Source organism: Lasioglossum baleicum, unplaced genomic scaffold (genome assembly GCF_051020765.1).
Source record: "Lasioglossum baleicum unplaced genomic scaffold, iyLasBale1 scaffold0025, whole genome shotgun sequence".
NCBI classification, from domain to species: Eukaryota; Metazoa; Arthropoda; class Insecta; order Hymenoptera; family Halictidae; genus Lasioglossum; species Lasioglossum baleicum.
In genome coordinates, this window is record NW_027469085.1 from 24,256 (window position 1) to 42,096 (window position 17,841).

The 17,841-nt window shown below is 42.4% G+C and overlaps 1 protein-coding gene across 7 annotated transcripts in view; it reads left to right on the top strand.

Moving 5' to 3' along the window:
* Nucleotides 1–17,841, top strand: part of Ca-alpha1t (Ca[2+]-channel protein alpha[[1]] subunit T) — a 63,185-nt gene that overhangs the window by 24,236 nt on the left and 21,108 nt on the right. For 5 of the 7 annotated variants that reach the window (XM_076445379.1, XM_076445376.1, XM_076445377.1 and 2 more), the window contains 10 exons: nucleotides 821–996; nucleotides 1,582–1,674; nucleotides 1,805–1,983; nucleotides 3,276–3,448; nucleotides 3,871–4,214; nucleotides 5,304–5,525; nucleotides 8,169–8,298; nucleotides 8,667–8,971; nucleotides 9,314–9,453; nucleotides 9,894–10,097. In XM_076445379.1, coding sequence (XP_076301494.1) covers nucleotides 821–996; nucleotides 1,582–1,674; nucleotides 1,805–1,983; nucleotides 3,276–3,448; nucleotides 3,871–4,214; nucleotides 5,304–5,525; nucleotides 8,169–8,298; nucleotides 8,667–8,971; nucleotides 9,314–9,453; nucleotides 9,894–10,097 — 1,966 coding nt within the window. Of the gene's footprint in view, nucleotides 1–820; nucleotides 997–1,581; nucleotides 1,675–1,804; nucleotides 1,984–3,275; nucleotides 3,449–3,870; nucleotides 4,215–5,303; nucleotides 5,526–8,168; nucleotides 8,299–8,666; nucleotides 8,972–9,313; nucleotides 9,454–9,893; nucleotides 10,098–16,509; nucleotides 16,631–17,841 lie in introns of all 7 variants that reach the window. The other 2 variants (XM_076445380.1, XM_076445382.1) reach the window with 2 other exon arrangements.

A 17,841-nucleotide genomic window follows, 5' to 3' on the forward strand; every position in this document is an offset into this window, starting at 1 on the left:
GTGTGTAGAGAGAAATTTACATTGTAGAGAGCAAGTTTTCACGAACGGGAATTTTTCTCAACGATTACGCTCGCTCGAATCAATTTGTGACAAACTAATCTCATCTCATATCGTATACGGTATACTACGGGGTACACACGGTATACACTATACACTACAATACATCGAAAAATTTTATTAGTTTATCACTTTCGATTAAAACTTGTGTTAGTTTTATTCGTTTATTCTTTTATCACTTTTGGAGATTATGTACACAATTATGCTTTATTGTAATCTTTCTACTATAATTGCATAGTTACAAGTTATAATAGAAAATTGTATACCGATTCAGGTTAAACTACACGATATATTGCATTGTTTATTATAAAGTGTATTTGTCCATATTATTTGTTCGATAGAAATGGTAGTCGAAAGTACCTTTACGAAAATATTACGAACAGATTTCATCGCTGAAATAGATAGCATCGAAAGTAATTATGAGATTGTAACTTTGAAAGATACTGATAGAATATACTATATGTACATAGTTTTTGTTTCTTCGTATTTTTCGTGTCGGATGGAATTTTCAAATTTTCTTCTTACGATTAAAAGTGGATTTATTCGATTACTAGATATTGTGGAATAAAATTGATATTTAATAAATCGTATCGTTTATTTGAAATTGTTCGAAAAATGATTCCATCGAACGCATGTTCCAATAAACGATCGAGAATCTGTGTGTGTGCGTCGAACGATAGAAGAAATGAAATATGTTCGAGTAGTGGTACGAGAGCCTGTGTGGCAGGTGTTACACGCATATACGTTTCTCTCTGTGTTTTAGGGAACACGGTGTGCAACAATACCGCGCTGTCGAACAATAATGCAACGTTTATCACCAACGACACCTGCGTTAATTGGAATTACTATTATACGGAGTGCAAGGGTCAGGGTAACAATCCTTTCCAGGGAACGATATCGTTCGATAATATCGGTCTTGCCTGGGTCGCAATATTTCTTGTGAGTGTCCTACTTCTACCGCATTCAACGATTCCGACTCCATTGCTCGAGCCAAATTTTCAAGATAACGCCGCAGTTTCCAAAACATTTGTCAAACCAAAAACATGTTTTCGAATACGCGCGAGTAGTTGTCTGGATTTTTTTAGCGGAGTTGTTTTTGGCTTTTGGCTGGAAGTCGATTACAAACTATCTCCTGTGCGTGCGCGTGCGCGCGCGTGTGTGTGTGTGTGTTTGTAACATGGGAACGCGATTTTTCATTTAGTAGAGTTGTTGTTTCGAATGTGATAGAACGATGTTATTGCTTTTTGGTTAACGCAATAAAGCATATTATGATTTTTATCCATTTCTTTAACTGTTAACTGTATTAACTGTTAACTGTTCACTGGGAAATTGTTTACACTTGCTACATACCATAAAGACTAAACAAATAAAATTGATGTAAGCTAAAAATTCTGTGTCGCAGTTTTCAAAAGTTTCTCTAGTGATCTCTCGTCTTCCCCGGTTAGCAGGTTAACGAGAAATAATAATCGAAGGTGGTACGGTATACATATACGGTATACGCGTAACAATGAAATTCTGCCGTAGGTAATTAGCCTCGAGGGATGGACAGACATAATGTATTATGTTCAAGATGCTCATTCATTTTGGGACTGGATTTATTTCGTCCTTTTAATTGTGGTATGTTTAAATATACGCATAAACCGGTAGATAAATCCGGTACACTAATAACGAAATTTCGCCAGATACTAATCGAAGGATCTTCTCTGTTTAGCAGAATTTTGAATAGTAACACGTCGTGATTTTTCAGATTGGTTCGTTCTTCATGATTAACCTGTGCTTAGTCGTGATAGCAACTCAATTTTCCGAAACGAAAAAGAGGGAGATGGAACGAATGCGCTTGGAGCGGGCTCGGTTTCATTCCACGTCCACCCTCGCATCGTCAACTAATACGTCCGAACCAACCACGTGTTACGCAGAAATTGTCAAGTAAGTATTTAGTATGTATTTACAAAAATATTCGATTCCGTAAACCTATTCCAGACACATCTAAACATCCTAAACCTAAACGAACGAAAGTATTCCGGCGTGAATCGCATCTTTGTCAATTTTTTCAAATTTATTGTACAGTGGTACACAGTGATTAGAAATTTTTTCTATTCACAAATAATCACGTTTTTCTTTCATAACTAATTTCCGCGCTATTAGTTTTTCTAGACGAGCCCGGCAAAGTGCGAAATCAGACAAGGTATTCGAGTCACGCGTTTCACATTTTAATCGAAGAATTTCAATACAAAGGCTCACGGATAACCGGATATGTAGTTGGATAACACGACGCGTAGAAAATTCCATTGCACACTGCCGAGCGTATATGCACGTACATACTTGTACATACATACATACGTGTATATCGATATACTACATATGTATAGTATACATATGCACATATGTATACATATGCCATGCCCCCCGTGCTAAATGCGATGTTCACAGGTGAAAAGATAAAAGCGAACAAGTACGTAGCTAAAAATTGCACAATTTCCCGTCAATGGAACGGCATAATTTTAGCAAGCTATTGATTTTCTACGGCGTATTTTTACTTTTACACTCTTCTGGCAACGAACGCCAGTCGCGATACACCATTTTACCTTGCCTGTTTACATTTTTTGCTTCGGCTTGGACGATCCGGATCCGAGTGTTATGTTAGAGTTAGAACAGAGCTCGGAACGATTGACTCGCGACAACCGATTTTCGAAAGCCACTCCCCCCCCATCCTGCCGCCGCGTCTCGTTTCTCGTTTCTCGTGGCGGTCCTACTTAAGTCGTTAGTTCTCGAGCCAGTTGAGGTAGCCTTCGAAAATCGGCCGTCGCAAGTCAACAAATTCCGACCCCTGTCTTAGAATTGGAACATTCCATCTGATTATCTATTATCGCGCAATTTATGCGTTCTCCCTCTTCTTCCTCTTCTTCCTCTTCTTCTTGCGATGAAAACAGCTTTGGAATTGGAATTGTGTTTTTATTATACTTTTTCTATTTCCTTTTTTAGCCCAACTGTATTTCTATTAGCAAGGCTAAAGCTCATGCTGTCTCTTTTGTGTGTTGTGTGGTTGTATGTATATAGTGTAATATTTCGGAATTGAAAGTGAAATTAAAAGATGGAGTGTCTGTGTTGGAGCCGCAGTGTGCTCGTGGCTCGTGGGATCAAGTACCGAAGTACATACGTACATAGTTGCCGAGCGGCGCGGCTGATTTTCATGCATCCGAACCGCGTGTTTTCCCCAGATACATTGCACACCTGTGGCGGAGGGGCAAGAGGCGGCTAATGAAGAGGTACCGGCTGTATATATACAAAAGGCAGCAGAAACGCGAGCAAAACTTGCTTAAAGAACAGCAACAGCACGGGCATCCATTTCGAGGAAACGCGCCCACTTCTGCTTCGAATAGATTACCCGGAGGTAAGCAAGCTAGACCACGCTGCGGCCGACTTGGATATTATTTATAGTTATAGGTACGTCTTATCGCACAGTTTCGCGAGCGCAATATATAACAAACTAGCGTAGCGCGCAACGTAAATTCTGCCATGGCAAATACGAGACTTTGGCTTGTTCGCGAACGCGTCACTTACCCGCGATTATTTCCGAAATTTTGCTAAGCGGACACCCTTCGACAACAATGTAACTGTTATACAATTTACATATTTACATATTTACATATTCTTTTTGGAAAAAGATTCCAAGTGTTGATACTGTATAAATGCTGTAACGTGTGATTAGTATACGACGCGCGAACGCGACATACGACATACGAAATACAGAGGCAAAGATGTTCGGTACACGACGTAATGGGGGTAAGCTGTTTGTTGGAATTTTCTTGGTAGACAGAAGACTCCATCACGGGAGATGTCCAAGGCTGCTGGCAGCTCTAGAGTACGCGGAGCAGCATCAGCAACAAGGTGTCGGTGTTGTTAGCGGTGGTGGATCGTTAAACGACTTCGCGGTGAATGGTCCGCCGACTACGCAGGCAGCGATTCTCGGCAATTCGGTCGCCAGCAATGGCGGAAGCAATGGGAATTTGGCAATTGCACCACGCGCCAGCCCCGAAGTTTCCGAGGCGGATGTTTCGTCGAACATCTGCAACCGTTTGGGCATCCATCGGACGTCGTCGGTGTCCTGTAACGGCAGCGATAATGTCGTCTCCAACGCCACCGAAGCCAGCATACAGGTAAAACACTCGCACATTCTCAGCCATGTATACATATGGTATATGTATACATAATATTCAAATATTTAATCCCCGCTATCTCGACATTTCGATATCGCACCTAATGTCATCGATAGATAGAGCGGATCTTGAATAAACATTTTCTACCTGGATTCCAACGAACCGAAAACGCTTGAAAATAACATACCAATATTTTTCGATTCTTCTAATGTTTTTACTTACTGTTTGGGATTCTTATAAATGAATGAACTATCTTCAACAATTATTTTGGATATTTCTTAGAATATTTATTTGCTATAGAATAATTGTACATATGTAATACTGTTTTCAAAGAAAGAGATTCGATATTCGAATTTCGAATTTCTAACCTAACCCGAATACGTGTCGCTCGCTCGGAAAATTCGAAGTATCGATGAGAAAAAGGTGGCGAAGACATTTTCAATCTATGATAAACGAATACGCGAACCCAGCGGAGGTCGCGGCTGATCTGACAGACACATGCCAATATGCGATACAGTACATCTCTGCTACTGATGTTACGTAGGAAATGCTAACAGCGACTCGGACATGGATCGGACTGGACTACCAACGATAAGCGAAAAAAGAGAAATAAAGCTTGCGGTACTCGCTTCGTCTTTGAGAAATGAACGAAAATTTCGAAATATTCGAAAAATATTTTTCTGGATATTTCAGTGTGTACAGTACATACCTCTAATCGGTAATCATTCCAAAGTCTTACTTTAACAAATATTTCTGATAACAAAAGGTATTTTAGAATATTCTTCGATAAATACAAGCTACATTCGCGAGATACGCAAGTACTCGTATGTGTATCTGTATCTGTATCTGTATCTATCTGTAAAATGTTTGAAAAAATAAAAAGCTAAACAATTGTAATTTACAGCAAACCCAAAATGGGTGGTGTACAGTGTGTACGCGGCGTACGGCGTACGGGAAAGTACTCGAGATGACGTGAAATAATCTATAAAATCCGATTGATAGGCTTCAAGTTGAGAATAGAATCGAAAATGTCTGCAGTTTCGATCGATTTGAAACAAATGATTTGGTTTGGTTAATATAATTTTACAGACGAACAACGCGCTGCTCAGCCCACCGTGCATGCATTATAGAAGAAGGAGCAGCGTGATGTTTAGCGATGTCGTGCTGTTGCACGGCAGTCCTGGCGTTGGAAACACTTTGCAACAAAGTTCAACGGTGTCGCCCGGCGAACGTAACGTCTGCTCCAGCGAGAAAATGACACAGACCGGTGACGGCAATGTTTGGTCGAGTCCTCTGGTCGATCCCATACAGGTACATACATACATACATACATACATACATACATACTTACTCTCTACCGATCATACTAATTTCTCAAGATCGCACAGCAGCGATTCATTGGCATCAAATCATTTTCCTTATCGCACTCGCATCCGCTTTGCATTTTCCTGTTGCATACTGATTCTCAAAATACATACATATGTACTCTAATATCGATTTTCAACAAACAAACAAAATTATCATATTGCGAGCATTTTTCAAAATTCTGCATTTAGAAAATTCAATATTCTCGCTGATTTAAAATTGAAAAATATTTAATTGTAAGAGTTTGTTCGTTTCTTGACTAAAATTGATAAAAATCACCCGTTAAGGAAAGAAATTGCTGCGTGAAACGATAAGAATCGGGTGAGTAGTCGGGTGAGTAGAAAAATTGTTTCCGGGGTCGCGAAGAATTGGTGAAAGAGCGTCCCTCGGCATCGGAACATGAAAATTCACGGGATTCCCCGGTGCTGGGAACATGTTTCGAGAGGTAGAAGTACGCGGCGTTAATACGACCGGGTTCTGGGATCCGCGGCTTTGAGTTCTACTTTTTTATTAAATTATTAGGTCGCCCGGAAAGTTCGTGTCACGTTTCCAGAGCGGCGCAGCGCGCCGCGGCGTCTTTATTACCCTTTTTACCCTTTTTACCCTTTTTTCGCGAAGAAATAAAAGCTCGTCCGACCTAACCCCAGCGGTCCCGCAGTCTTCCACTTCCAGAAAGGTTTCACGCGCGAGCTAGATGTCACTTTTTAATTTTTCCTGGGGAATACCAATGCGGAAAACCGTGCATAAGTAAGTACAAAGCAGACTTCGGCCGCGCATTACGCTCAACGTGTTACGAAAAACTCCGCTACTTGGCGGAATCGTGTTGGAACGAGAACTATACTAGACTCGCTCGCGAAATAAAATTTTTTAGTAACTAGAGCTCGTGCGAAAATATTTTTCAGATTTTCACATAGAAACGAGTGTAATGATAAAAATATCGTTGAAAAGTACAATTGGTTGCCAAGTACGCGATGCACATTGTACCGCGAGTACCGAGTACAGTCTAGAGAAATCGCAATTCTACGCGTAGAAACGTCAAGAACTTTCCGCGCGGTGTGTGCCTAATGTACTACATACATTGTACGTATTCGCTGTGCGGGGACACGAAGAAAGCGTACGCCTTCATTTTCTTTTAATGTCCTCATTTTCCGCTTTCATTGTGCCATGTGTGTTCTCGTGTCTCGCTTGCTTAGCTGGTCGATTGTGTAAAGGGTATACGCCAATGTTTAACCGTATCATAAGCCAGGAAGTGTTTAAGTAAAATCTACGACACCTCTTGACTTTTGCGAAACTGCGATCTATCTTCAGCGACGAACGTAACGAGTCTGCTAAATAATCCATCTTATTTTAATGGTTTTATCGTTTAATCATTCTTAAATTTCGAGCTCCTCCACTTCTTGTTACATTGTGTACGTATAAAGTCTTTTGGAACTTTTCAGGGCTCGAGAGAAACCTGGAAAATTCTATACGTACCGTACTCGGTTCTACGTTATTCAGGATTATTCCCGAAGGTTTATTCCGGTTTATTCCGGTTACGGAAAAATTCGAAATCATAGAGAAAAATTGATAAATTTCGATCAATAAGAAAAGAAATCACAAAGATATCAAAGCGATATTTCGAGTATACCATATTGTATTAACAAAGTAAAAAAGAAACTTGTTCAAGTTGGCTTCTCGGGAACATTCCGAAGCTAATAACTTTTCGCCTGGTTTCGCTGCCAGTAAATCCATTTCCTTTCCACCCTATTTCATCACTCTAACGGATGAGTTACCGTTGGCAACGGTCTACACAGTCTACAGTCTACAATGAAACAGTTTGATCAGATCTCGCAGCGACTCGTGTGATAAATGACATCCTTAATGTCCCACCAAATGCACAATATCACCTTTTTGGCATGAACGGTTTCGTTGTCGATGTTTATGCTTGATTAATGTCTAGCCGTGACTTTCTCTGCTTAGGACTGTCGCGCAGACCCATTTCACTTGGGTGGATCGCGATCGTTCATGTATATGCAACATTCAAATGATGGCGCGTTCGATTAATACTTGATACATACGTAGATTTTGAAATTCTTCAAATGATTTCACTTTACTCTGCATTCGATCTACTTATTTTTCTCATAACTGCATAAAAATCCGCAGTCTAATTGTACACCTACTATAGTATAAATAATAACGATTAACATTGACAGTGAAGAAATAGACATTAAAAATAGGCCGATCGGGCAAGAATCATTTTTAAATTAGCGTTTGCCGTGTAGAAAAATTTATAAAAACGCGATGTATTATTTGTCGACATAGAAAGTAGACATTACCGGGCGAAATTCTCGATTTCATGGAAAGAAATACAATTCACTTGACAATGAATCTGCAAACACCTGTTGGACTGTATGGTATGGGGTATGGTATGCGGTATGGTATGATAGGGTAGGGTAGGGTAGGGTAGATACCGAACCGCACGGCACTGTTTGTCGCATCAGCTAATTTACAGCTAGACTATTTCTCTGCTGTCCGTAGTACTATAATGCTTTTGATAAAACGTGTCCAACGTTACACGGGCTATCTGTCATCGGGCACGTGTCGGCACAGTTGCAGGCGGAGCTGAGCAGAAGCGAAGCTATGACCTGTCAAGAGTTGCTGGCGCTGGGCGGTGCTCTAAGCGCTGCACTGCCAACGGGCCAACTAACACTGGACTCCTTCTTGAACTCGCTGACAAAAGGTAACACAGTCCTTGTCTGTTTACGCGATCCGAGCTAACCAGCCGTGGATTTACGACTCTACCGTGCCGCCAGTAGCCTGTGTCGTGTACAGTCTGCCAAAAGAGTTTCGGTACGTCCGCGCCCGCCCCCTAAACGCTGTCACCTCCAAAACAGAATAATTTGTTTAACATTGGTCCAAGTGACTACTCGCGAGCCTTTCGCCGTTTCCGAGATACTATATGTATGTACAGAGTTTATCAGCCACCGTATGCAAATATTGCATTGATTTTGGTCGGGATTGTACGGTGTGTAACGGGATAATCCGAAATCACAGCGGAACGATTACGATCACGATTACGATTACGATAGACGGGAGCATTTGTTTTAGGCATAAGGGATCGACACATTACTTTGGAGGATCGTACACAGTGGCTAACATCGGACATCGATAATTGCTCCTGTTGCTGCGAGCTGCAGGCAGCTGGTGATCAATGGCCGGACGAGGCTGACAAATGGGCGAAATCCTCGCGGGCGAAAAGGCTCCTCAGGTCCTGCGGAAGCTGCTGTATCTGCGTGATACGGTGCATCAGACAGTCGATCAAGAAGCTGGTCGAGCATAAATACTTTCAACAGGGTATACTAGTCGCGATTCTGATCAATACGCTGAGCATGGGCATCGAGTACCATAATCAGGTTAGCATGTCCCTTCTCGAAATGCAAACACGATCTACAGCGATGTCTCTCTCTCTCTCTCTCTCTCTCTCTCTCTCTCTCTGTCTCTGTCTGTCTTCACTGTACACAATACAAAAGTAATACATATTTCGGTCCTGATATATTCAGTCAGTCGGCACATATTCGAGACATTGCTGTATATACGGTACACAGGGTAAGTCACCTGACATTCAAATCACTTTGCGGCGACTTACCCTGCTTGCATTAATTATATCAGTGTAATTAGCATTAGGCTAGCAGGTACACTACGATTTTAAACACACGCACCAAACTTGCTATATTTTTCTGTTCGTCGGTCAACAGCCAGAGCAATTAACCATAGTGGTTGAAATAAGCAATATTGTGTTTTCGGCCGTTTTGTTACTCAAGATAATAGCGGAGGGCCCGTTTGGCTATATTAGCAACGGATTCAACGTGTTTGACGGGGTTGTCGTCGTGCTAAGGTATGTAGTACTCCATCAAATTAGATTCTTCGAGGATTTTCGAGTAACCTCCATACTTTCGTCCATACTATTTGAGAAAATTCGCTTGAACAACTACTACTTCAGAAACAACGTAATCGTCACATTTTTCTGATTAAAACGAATCGAAACACGAAATAATTCGGGGATTAATTATATTCGAATATGTACACACAGGACACAGGGTTTGGAATTATTGACTCGCGCGACGACTGATTTTCGAAGGCTATGGGCCCCTCGATCCGGTCGCGCGTATCGCGAGTCAATCATTCCGAGCCCTGTGTCCTGACACAGGTACATGCGATCGAAACACGCGACAGGAGGTATCGTCGCGGCACGCGGAACGCTACAAGCTACGATCAACCGAGCAGAACGTCACAGTTGACGAGACTAACGTGTTGTCCTATCATTGTTGTGTTCAGTGTGGTCGAGATCTTCCAAGCATTCGTGGAGGAACGAAGCGGAAGCTCAGGTCTGAGCGTGTTGCGCACCTTCCGCCTCCTGCGGATTCTGAAGCTGGTTCGATTCCTGCCGAACCTACGCCGCCAGCTGTTCGTCATGCTGCGCACCATGGATAACGTTGCCGTATTCTTTTCCCTTTTAGTACTATTCATCTTTATATTCAGGTAAGTCGTTCCCTTTCGTTGGACCAACAACGGTCAGCGTGTAACGCGGTCAATCGTGTGTGTGTGTGTTTTATACGTCGTCGTCGTCGTCGTCGTCGTCGTCGTCGTCGTCGTCGTCGTCGTCGTCGTCGTCGTCGTCGTCGTCGTCGTCGTCGTCGTCGTCGTCGTCGTCGTCGTCGTCGTCGTCGTCGTCGTCGTCGTCGTCGTCGTCGTCGTCGTCGTCGTCGTCGTCGTCGTCGTCGTCGTCGTCGTCGTCGTCGTCGTCGTCGTCGTCGTCGTCGTCGTCGTCGTCGTCGTCGTCGTCGTCGTCGTCGTCGTCGTCGTCGTCGTCGTCGTCGTCGTCGTCGTCGTCGTCGTCGTCGTCGTCGTCGTCGTCGTCGTCGTCGTCGTCGTCGTCGTCGTCGTCGTCGTCGTCGTCGTCGTCGTCGTCGTCGTCGTCGTCGTCGTCGTCGTCGTCGTCGTCGTCGTCGTCGTCGTCGTCGTCGTCGTCGTCGTCGTCGTCGTCGTCGTCGTCGTCGTCGTCGTCGTCGTCGTCGTCGTCGTCGTCGTCGTCGTCGTCGTCGTCGTCGTCGTCGTCGTCGTCGTCGTCGTCGTCGTCGTCGTCGTCGTCGTCGTCGTCGTCGTCGTCGTCGTCGTCGTCGTCGTCGTCGTCGTCGTCGTCGTCGTCGTCGTCGTCGTCGTCGTCGTCGTCGTCGTCGTCGTCGTCGTCGTCGTCGTCGTCGTCGTCGTCGTCGTCGTCGTCGTCGTCGTCGTCGTCGTCGTCGTCGTCGTCGTCGTCGTCGTCGTCGTCGTCGTCGTCGTCGTCGTCGTCGTCGTCGTCGTCGTCGTCGTCGTCGTCGTCGTCGTCGTCGTCGTCGTCGTCGTCGTCGTCGTCGTCGTCGTCGTCGTCGTCGATCGATATCGAACGGAGGTGCACGGTTTCCCGGTTCGCGATTTAGCCCTCCAAGGTACCATCGCACACGCGATCGCGTCGTGGATCAAACTCGGGTCCCGTAGATCGTTCGCTACCTCGGTTCAGATGATCACACCACGTCGCCCCCTCCCCCCCCCCCCCTCTTTGTCCTTCATCAGCCTAAACGTGCGTTTTGTATAATCGCCGAAGCAGTTCGAGTCGATCCTCCGCGGATGTCCTCACGCCGCCGTGGAAAGAAATCGTGATCTTGATCACGGCTGAACGATAGAAGATTTTCGTGAACAAGCGAGCTTCGATTGTTTCTCCATCCTAACCGTGTTTAATCCCTCGGAATCATTTGACATCCGTGGTCATTACCTTGGGAAAGAGCTTGTTGTTTTTCTATGCTTCCGAGCTTCCACAGGAGCCTGGAGCTTTCTCTCGTTTCGAAATTTTCACCGCCCCAACCAATCCACCCACTCTACCACTGACCAACCACCCGCCCGCCCCACCCCCCTCTTTTTCGAGCCGCGATATGCGCCATTTAGGTGACTACATCTTCCGTTTTGTATACCTCTTGTCTTTTCTTGTTTATGCGCTTGTCACTTTGTCTCACGGCATTTGGATCGTAACCGCGCGTGATTGCATCGTCACCATTTACATAGATGATCAAGTCGCAGCCAGTTCTACTGTCTACTACGCGTATGCGTACACGGGCCGAGTTGTAGATTCGATAATAGGGTGCGTTTGCGGGATTATGGTTGCCGGTACAGATGGAAAAGCTGAATACAAGCGTTCGAACTTGGAACGCGTGTTGACGATTTTTATGATTTTTACAAGGATAGAATTCAGTCATCTTAAGGTCACAGCTATAATTCTATGAACTGCAAAGTAAATATATTTTATCCTGTCATCAGGGTATAAATGAAATGATTTAGGATCATGACCTGGACAACGCATTCGAAGATCATTGAGATCAGTGAGATGCGTTCCGATTGACATAATCATCTATGTACAATATCGTAATCGGAAAGATCTATTTTCTTTTTACTATTTTGCTTTCTTTATGATTCGCCCGTTGTTTAATATGTATGTATTAACGAGAAACGTAACGGTTTGTTCAAATGTTTCGAAATGAATAGTTTTTGCTAAAAATAATAGTAACTCGAATGTCAAGTGAATCAAGTAGAAAATATTTGAATGTATGTATTAATTAAAAATGAATTGTTAATTGAAGAACTACTGTCATTAAATTAAAAAGAAATGTGATAAAATAATATAGAATACGGAAAGTTTTTGTCGCGCGCGCGATATTTCTCTCTGCAAAGATTTTCCAAGTTTGTCTAATTCGCAACCCCGTCTCGGTGACACGACCCAGCCCGTGTACGTGCTACCGGACTCTGTATATTATTTTGTTTTTGAAATATATATTGATTTTCTAAGCGTTCATCGGCAGCGTTCATCTGAACGTTGTTAATGGTAATGGCGATATGGGTGTTTTGTTGGCACGTCTACGAGGGATGTCTTGTTGGCTCTTTCTCATGGCTTGAGGCATCGAACGTGTATTACTTTGACCGTTTTCTTTAGAGGACACCTGTTATACATATATATATGAATTATCAATATAATATATCAATATATACATATATATATACGTATATATACCAGAAATTGTCTCATGTGTGCATGATGCTTTTTATCTAGCGACCAAGTATGAGAGCTATATGTATATATATATATCTCTATCTATTACCTATTGATTATATTCGTGTATTCGTACTTTCTCTCACTGTCGCTACCAATCTATTCTTCTATTATATTTCGTTTATTATTTTATTTACTTTCTGCTATACTACTTTTCCTTCTACTTTGTTTATCCTTTTTCGTTCAGAAGTTTCATTTCGGTTTTCTCTACTTTTACTTTTACTTTTACTACTACTTCTACTTCTACCACTTTTTCTTCTTCTTCTGGTTTTAGTTTTGTTCTCTGGTTCTTTCAAATACCTACAAAGTGCGTGCGCCTCGGTGTGGTCATCGATAGTCGTTAGTCAGCTTGCGAATGAACGATATGTGATCCTTTTCCGACCCCGGTTCTCTGATCATGCTGCGCACAAGGCCTCTCGCTAAACCGGGGTTCACCCAGAGTTCGATTCGATTGGCCGCTCGCCACAATCGCCCTTACCGCGTCGATCTTCTTGCGACCGATTTTCTATTGCTAACAGGGGATCCTGCGAGTAATGCCATGGTCCGCAACGGAATAGTAGAGAAAGAGTACTCTCCTTTAACCTTGCTCGAAAATATTGTGTCGTATCGTCGCGTAACATAAAATCATTCGATTACGTAGCATCCGATTGTAATCTGGTCGACTTGAATTGATAATAATTAGCGAATAAAAGCATTTGCAAACAAGTTTAAAAAAAGACAGCTGTCGCTCTGGAATATTTAAATGGACAAACTATCTATCTCGCATTGTGGCTGGCAATTTCTGCGCTTACCCAACACTTCTAGAAACTAATTGCCTGGATTTGACACGTGCACACAGCTTGCACTGTGAAGAGCTGCGCTAACTCGGCTAAAATCAAAGACCGTAACGCGCAGCTGTATCGAAAATGTTTCCAAGAAATACGTAGTCAATCGCAGAAACTCAATCGCGGAAAGTAAATATTTCATAAAAAGAAATCTCCGTGGCTTCAGGGTTAATTACAAAGCGTACAGAACAAATTGGTAGATTTATAATGAATATTCGTAGCCAGAGGCGTTTCAAAATAGAAATAGTAACTCTTTTTCTGTTTCGACCTTTGAACATTTTGGGGATACGTAGTAGCAGTTATGGTCCCTGATTGAAATTGATAAAACCACAGCCACTCGGATCATCCAATCGGTTAACTCGTATGGCGTTCTTCGACATAATTTGTCCTCGGCCGCGCAGTTCCTCAGCAAATCCAAATTCGGCTTCGAGAGCAGAAAGCGCTTATTCACCATATACATACAACCTGTTCTGGACACGTGTCTAGGATTATGTACTATGGATCCCGCTACGATCGAGGGGGGATACCGCTTGCTACAATCTGTCGCGACAGAGTGTGCTTTCGCGATATCTGGATAGAAAATTCAACATACAACATTTCGAGACATAATCAATTTCGAAAAATGTTTTAACGATAATACATACATGCACATATGATTTTCACGCTTTATATCCTTATTAACCGTGACTGGGGATTTTCAAATTGTTCGCATCGATAGATCTCGTTGACTATGTACCTTGAACCACGGTGCATTATACAGGTGTGCCGACTTAGCATCTCTGTAATGCTGAAATTTGGAGGCAGATGAGTCGTAATTCTCTGGCCGCCGCCAGACGGCGCATGGTTCCAGGTACCGTACTTGTGCGAATGAGTGTGATTGTGTGTATTCAGCGTATGTTCAACGTCTGAATACACACACAATCTCATTCGCACATGTACAGTACCTGGGACCATGCGCCGTTGGCGGCGGCCAGAGAATTACGACTCATCTGCCTCAGTTTTTTGAGGGAAGTCGGCACACCTGTATAATGCACCGTGCCTTGAACGTATGTATAAAGTTTTTTAGCCAACAGACTGTGGAATCGAACAATACTTATCAAATATAATCGAAGGAGAAAATTTTGTTGGAGAACGGAGCGCATAACCAAAAACGACATTACTTACAGGATAACCGCTGATATTCGCAATACTTGAATAATAGTCCGATGCTTATTGAAATTAGGCGATCTAAGCGCGGCTTTCCATAGGTTTCTGTTCAGAGTGTATTTCGCTTTATTTACAAACTCTTCTTTCAATCTATCCCTCTGTGATTTCTATTCTCTCATTGTTAGAAAAATATACCTAAATATACATATACAATAATAAATATACCCACAACGTCCAAAAAAAGACAAAAATAATAATTCCCAACATTTAGGCACCGCAAAATGAATAACAACTAATTACCGAAATATTTTTACCAATTCCATTTCCCATAAAATTTCTATAATATCTCTCTGTCCAAACCGAGTCATAAATTGCGCGCGCGCGTCACCATTTAAATAATAAATAGTGTCTGCTTTAATTCCCCGTTTTAATTAAATCACATATTGTTATTTACCAATCCCAATAAAACTGCCTGTATCCGCTAAACCGTGGATACGATTTTACGATTTTATATACCATAAAATTTCAATAATTTTTCTATCTAAATTGGACCATATCGCGCGTCATAGATTAAACAATAAATATTGAAATGATCCCACAGTTTAAATTGATAGGTGTATCTCGATGAATTCGTGGCCCTCGCAATCAATCGGTAGCCATTTTATTTTAAATCTAAATCGTTTATTCAACGAACCGAGGCGTCGCTACTGTGGCTCCATTTTGTTATCCGAAAGCACCGAAAGATTTTTGTTTTGAACGAAAGTTGTTCAATTCTCTGTACGAGTAACGAAGTCGTATTGACTTTGAAACGAAACTTGATTACGCGAGACCGTTCTGTTCCGTTCCGTTTCGTTTCGTTTCGTTCCCGAACGGAATCGATAACTATTTTATTCAAAACGTGCCCTCGGTGGTACACAGCGCCATTTTGTTCGATTGTGCACCGTCGAGCAGACAGTTTTTGTAAGCCATCGGTTTTTAAACAATTTCGAAACTTTGACTGCCGTTTGTGCGCGCGTACGCGCGTACATGTGTCATCTCCGCGGCCATTCGAACCGTAATCAACTCGACTAGACCCGCAGAAAATGGTCGAAAAAGTACGAAAAAAATATTCTCTTTGCAATTACGTTCGCGACAAAAATTCACTTTGCGGAGCTTTAATTTTGTGAGAAAAAAAACCGGCCTCGATTCGGTCGAACCCGCACGCGAGCTAGCTGGTAGTCAACTGGTGGTAACTTGTTATAACACGGTTAAATTTTTAGACTTACAATTCCTTTCAAAAACGTTTATTTTCGATGCTCCGAACAGAACGTCTAGGTTATTTGGTCATGTAATTATGGGGTTTCTCGAGAAGTCTTTTTGTTTTTGGAGAACTTTAGATGTGTGTGAGAATTGCATTTTGCCGTATATTCCATTCAATTCAAATTATAATGAATTTCAATTAAATTGTATGCGATGATCTTTCGATCTTCCGCCGGTATGACGAGACTCTTTTTGTCTCACTTTTACAAACTATCTATGCACATCGACTGAACACAGTCAACAAGCCTACGTAAATGTAACCCTTCGATTTTTCTTAATCTAAAAACCAAAAAATAATTCCAATTAAATTCCCAAAATTCAATTTCCCCACCTCTCTGTCTGTCGCTCTACATACATACACATTCCACAGCTCTGTCTCTCTGTCTCCTTTATCCTCTATCTAAAACTGTTCTCTGCTACCCACAAACACGGACACCCACACACTCCCCCCCCCCTACCACATACACACACACACGTATCTCTACCTATCTATCTACATATGTATTTACGGATAAGGAAGTACATTGCACGTTTCGTTGTGTTGTAGTATTCTCGGGATGAACCTGTTTGGTTGCAAATTCTGTGAAACGATGAAAGGCAGCTCTGACGTCGAGTGTGATAGAAAAAACTTTGACTCGTTACTCTGGGCTATTGTGACGGTGTTTCAGGTACCTAAAAAAAAAACAAACAAACAAACGCAAAAAAAAACTAAATACAGTAAAAGACAAATCCAAAAACCAAACCGATAAAATGAACAAAAGAGGAAAGCATTACAAAAATGATGAACACAGATTTACCTTTTTCATCTCTCTCTCGACGGTTTTTTTATGCTCCTACATATTACCGTAGTGCGTATATGTATATGCGTATACATATATGCGTTATTGGACGTTCGCACACGGCGTTATGTACGTTAACAAAATTGCTATACTATAGTCAAGGCAGCCAGACGCACCCTATATTACACGGTGACTCCAATTGTGTATACAGTATACAGTATACAGTACATATGTATACGCTTTGACTTACGACATCGCGAGACCGTTTCGCTCGCTATACGGTGGATCCTGACTTTAATCTCTTTTTATTCGTACCGTAGATGTTAAATGGTGAATTTATTAAAGTTACAAATAGTCTAGTCCGATGGCATAATTTAAGAATTTTCAGTTTATAAATATTCGCGAACGTCTAAACGGCTGAAAACGGTAAAGATGTATTCGAAAATTGAATAGCGACGTGAATTAATCGCGCGATTAGGATCAGAATGTAGAGAGTATAGTGTCTGCAAAAGTTGTCGTCGCAGGGTGCCGTCGCGCGTCGGCTGCCTCGAGAATTAGTATAGCGCGTACGATCAACGTTTGCCAACGTACGAGCGCAGACCCGTCTGTTTTTATGTGATTTCTTGAGGCCTGAAGGTAACGTATGACAGAAACGAAAAGAGAGTGTGTGGATGAATTAGACAGAGAGAGAGAAAGAGAGAAAGGTACATAATCTCGCTCCTATGGCATGTCGCCGTATCGAGGTAGGAGGAGGCCACGGGTCATTCGAATTGTTTCCTAATGTTTCTTCGCTTTTCTACACGCAGACCAACCGCAATTCGCTTGCCAGGAGCTAAGCGGATTAACCCCTTAACCGTGGACCGTGACCGTGCACATGCTCTATGAAATGTCTATGTATATAGTTTATAGTCTATAGTCTATGTATATGTAGACTATGGACTCTGCATAATAGCTGGACTAGAGGCTACGCGCTATACATTGTATATTCGGTGACCGGTGACCGGGTTCGATTCTCTTACTATTCTTCGAATGTTACACGGTTGCTCGAGTTCATGCGACTTGGCTGGTTAAGGTTAGTCAAGGAAAGAAATTTCCTGTGT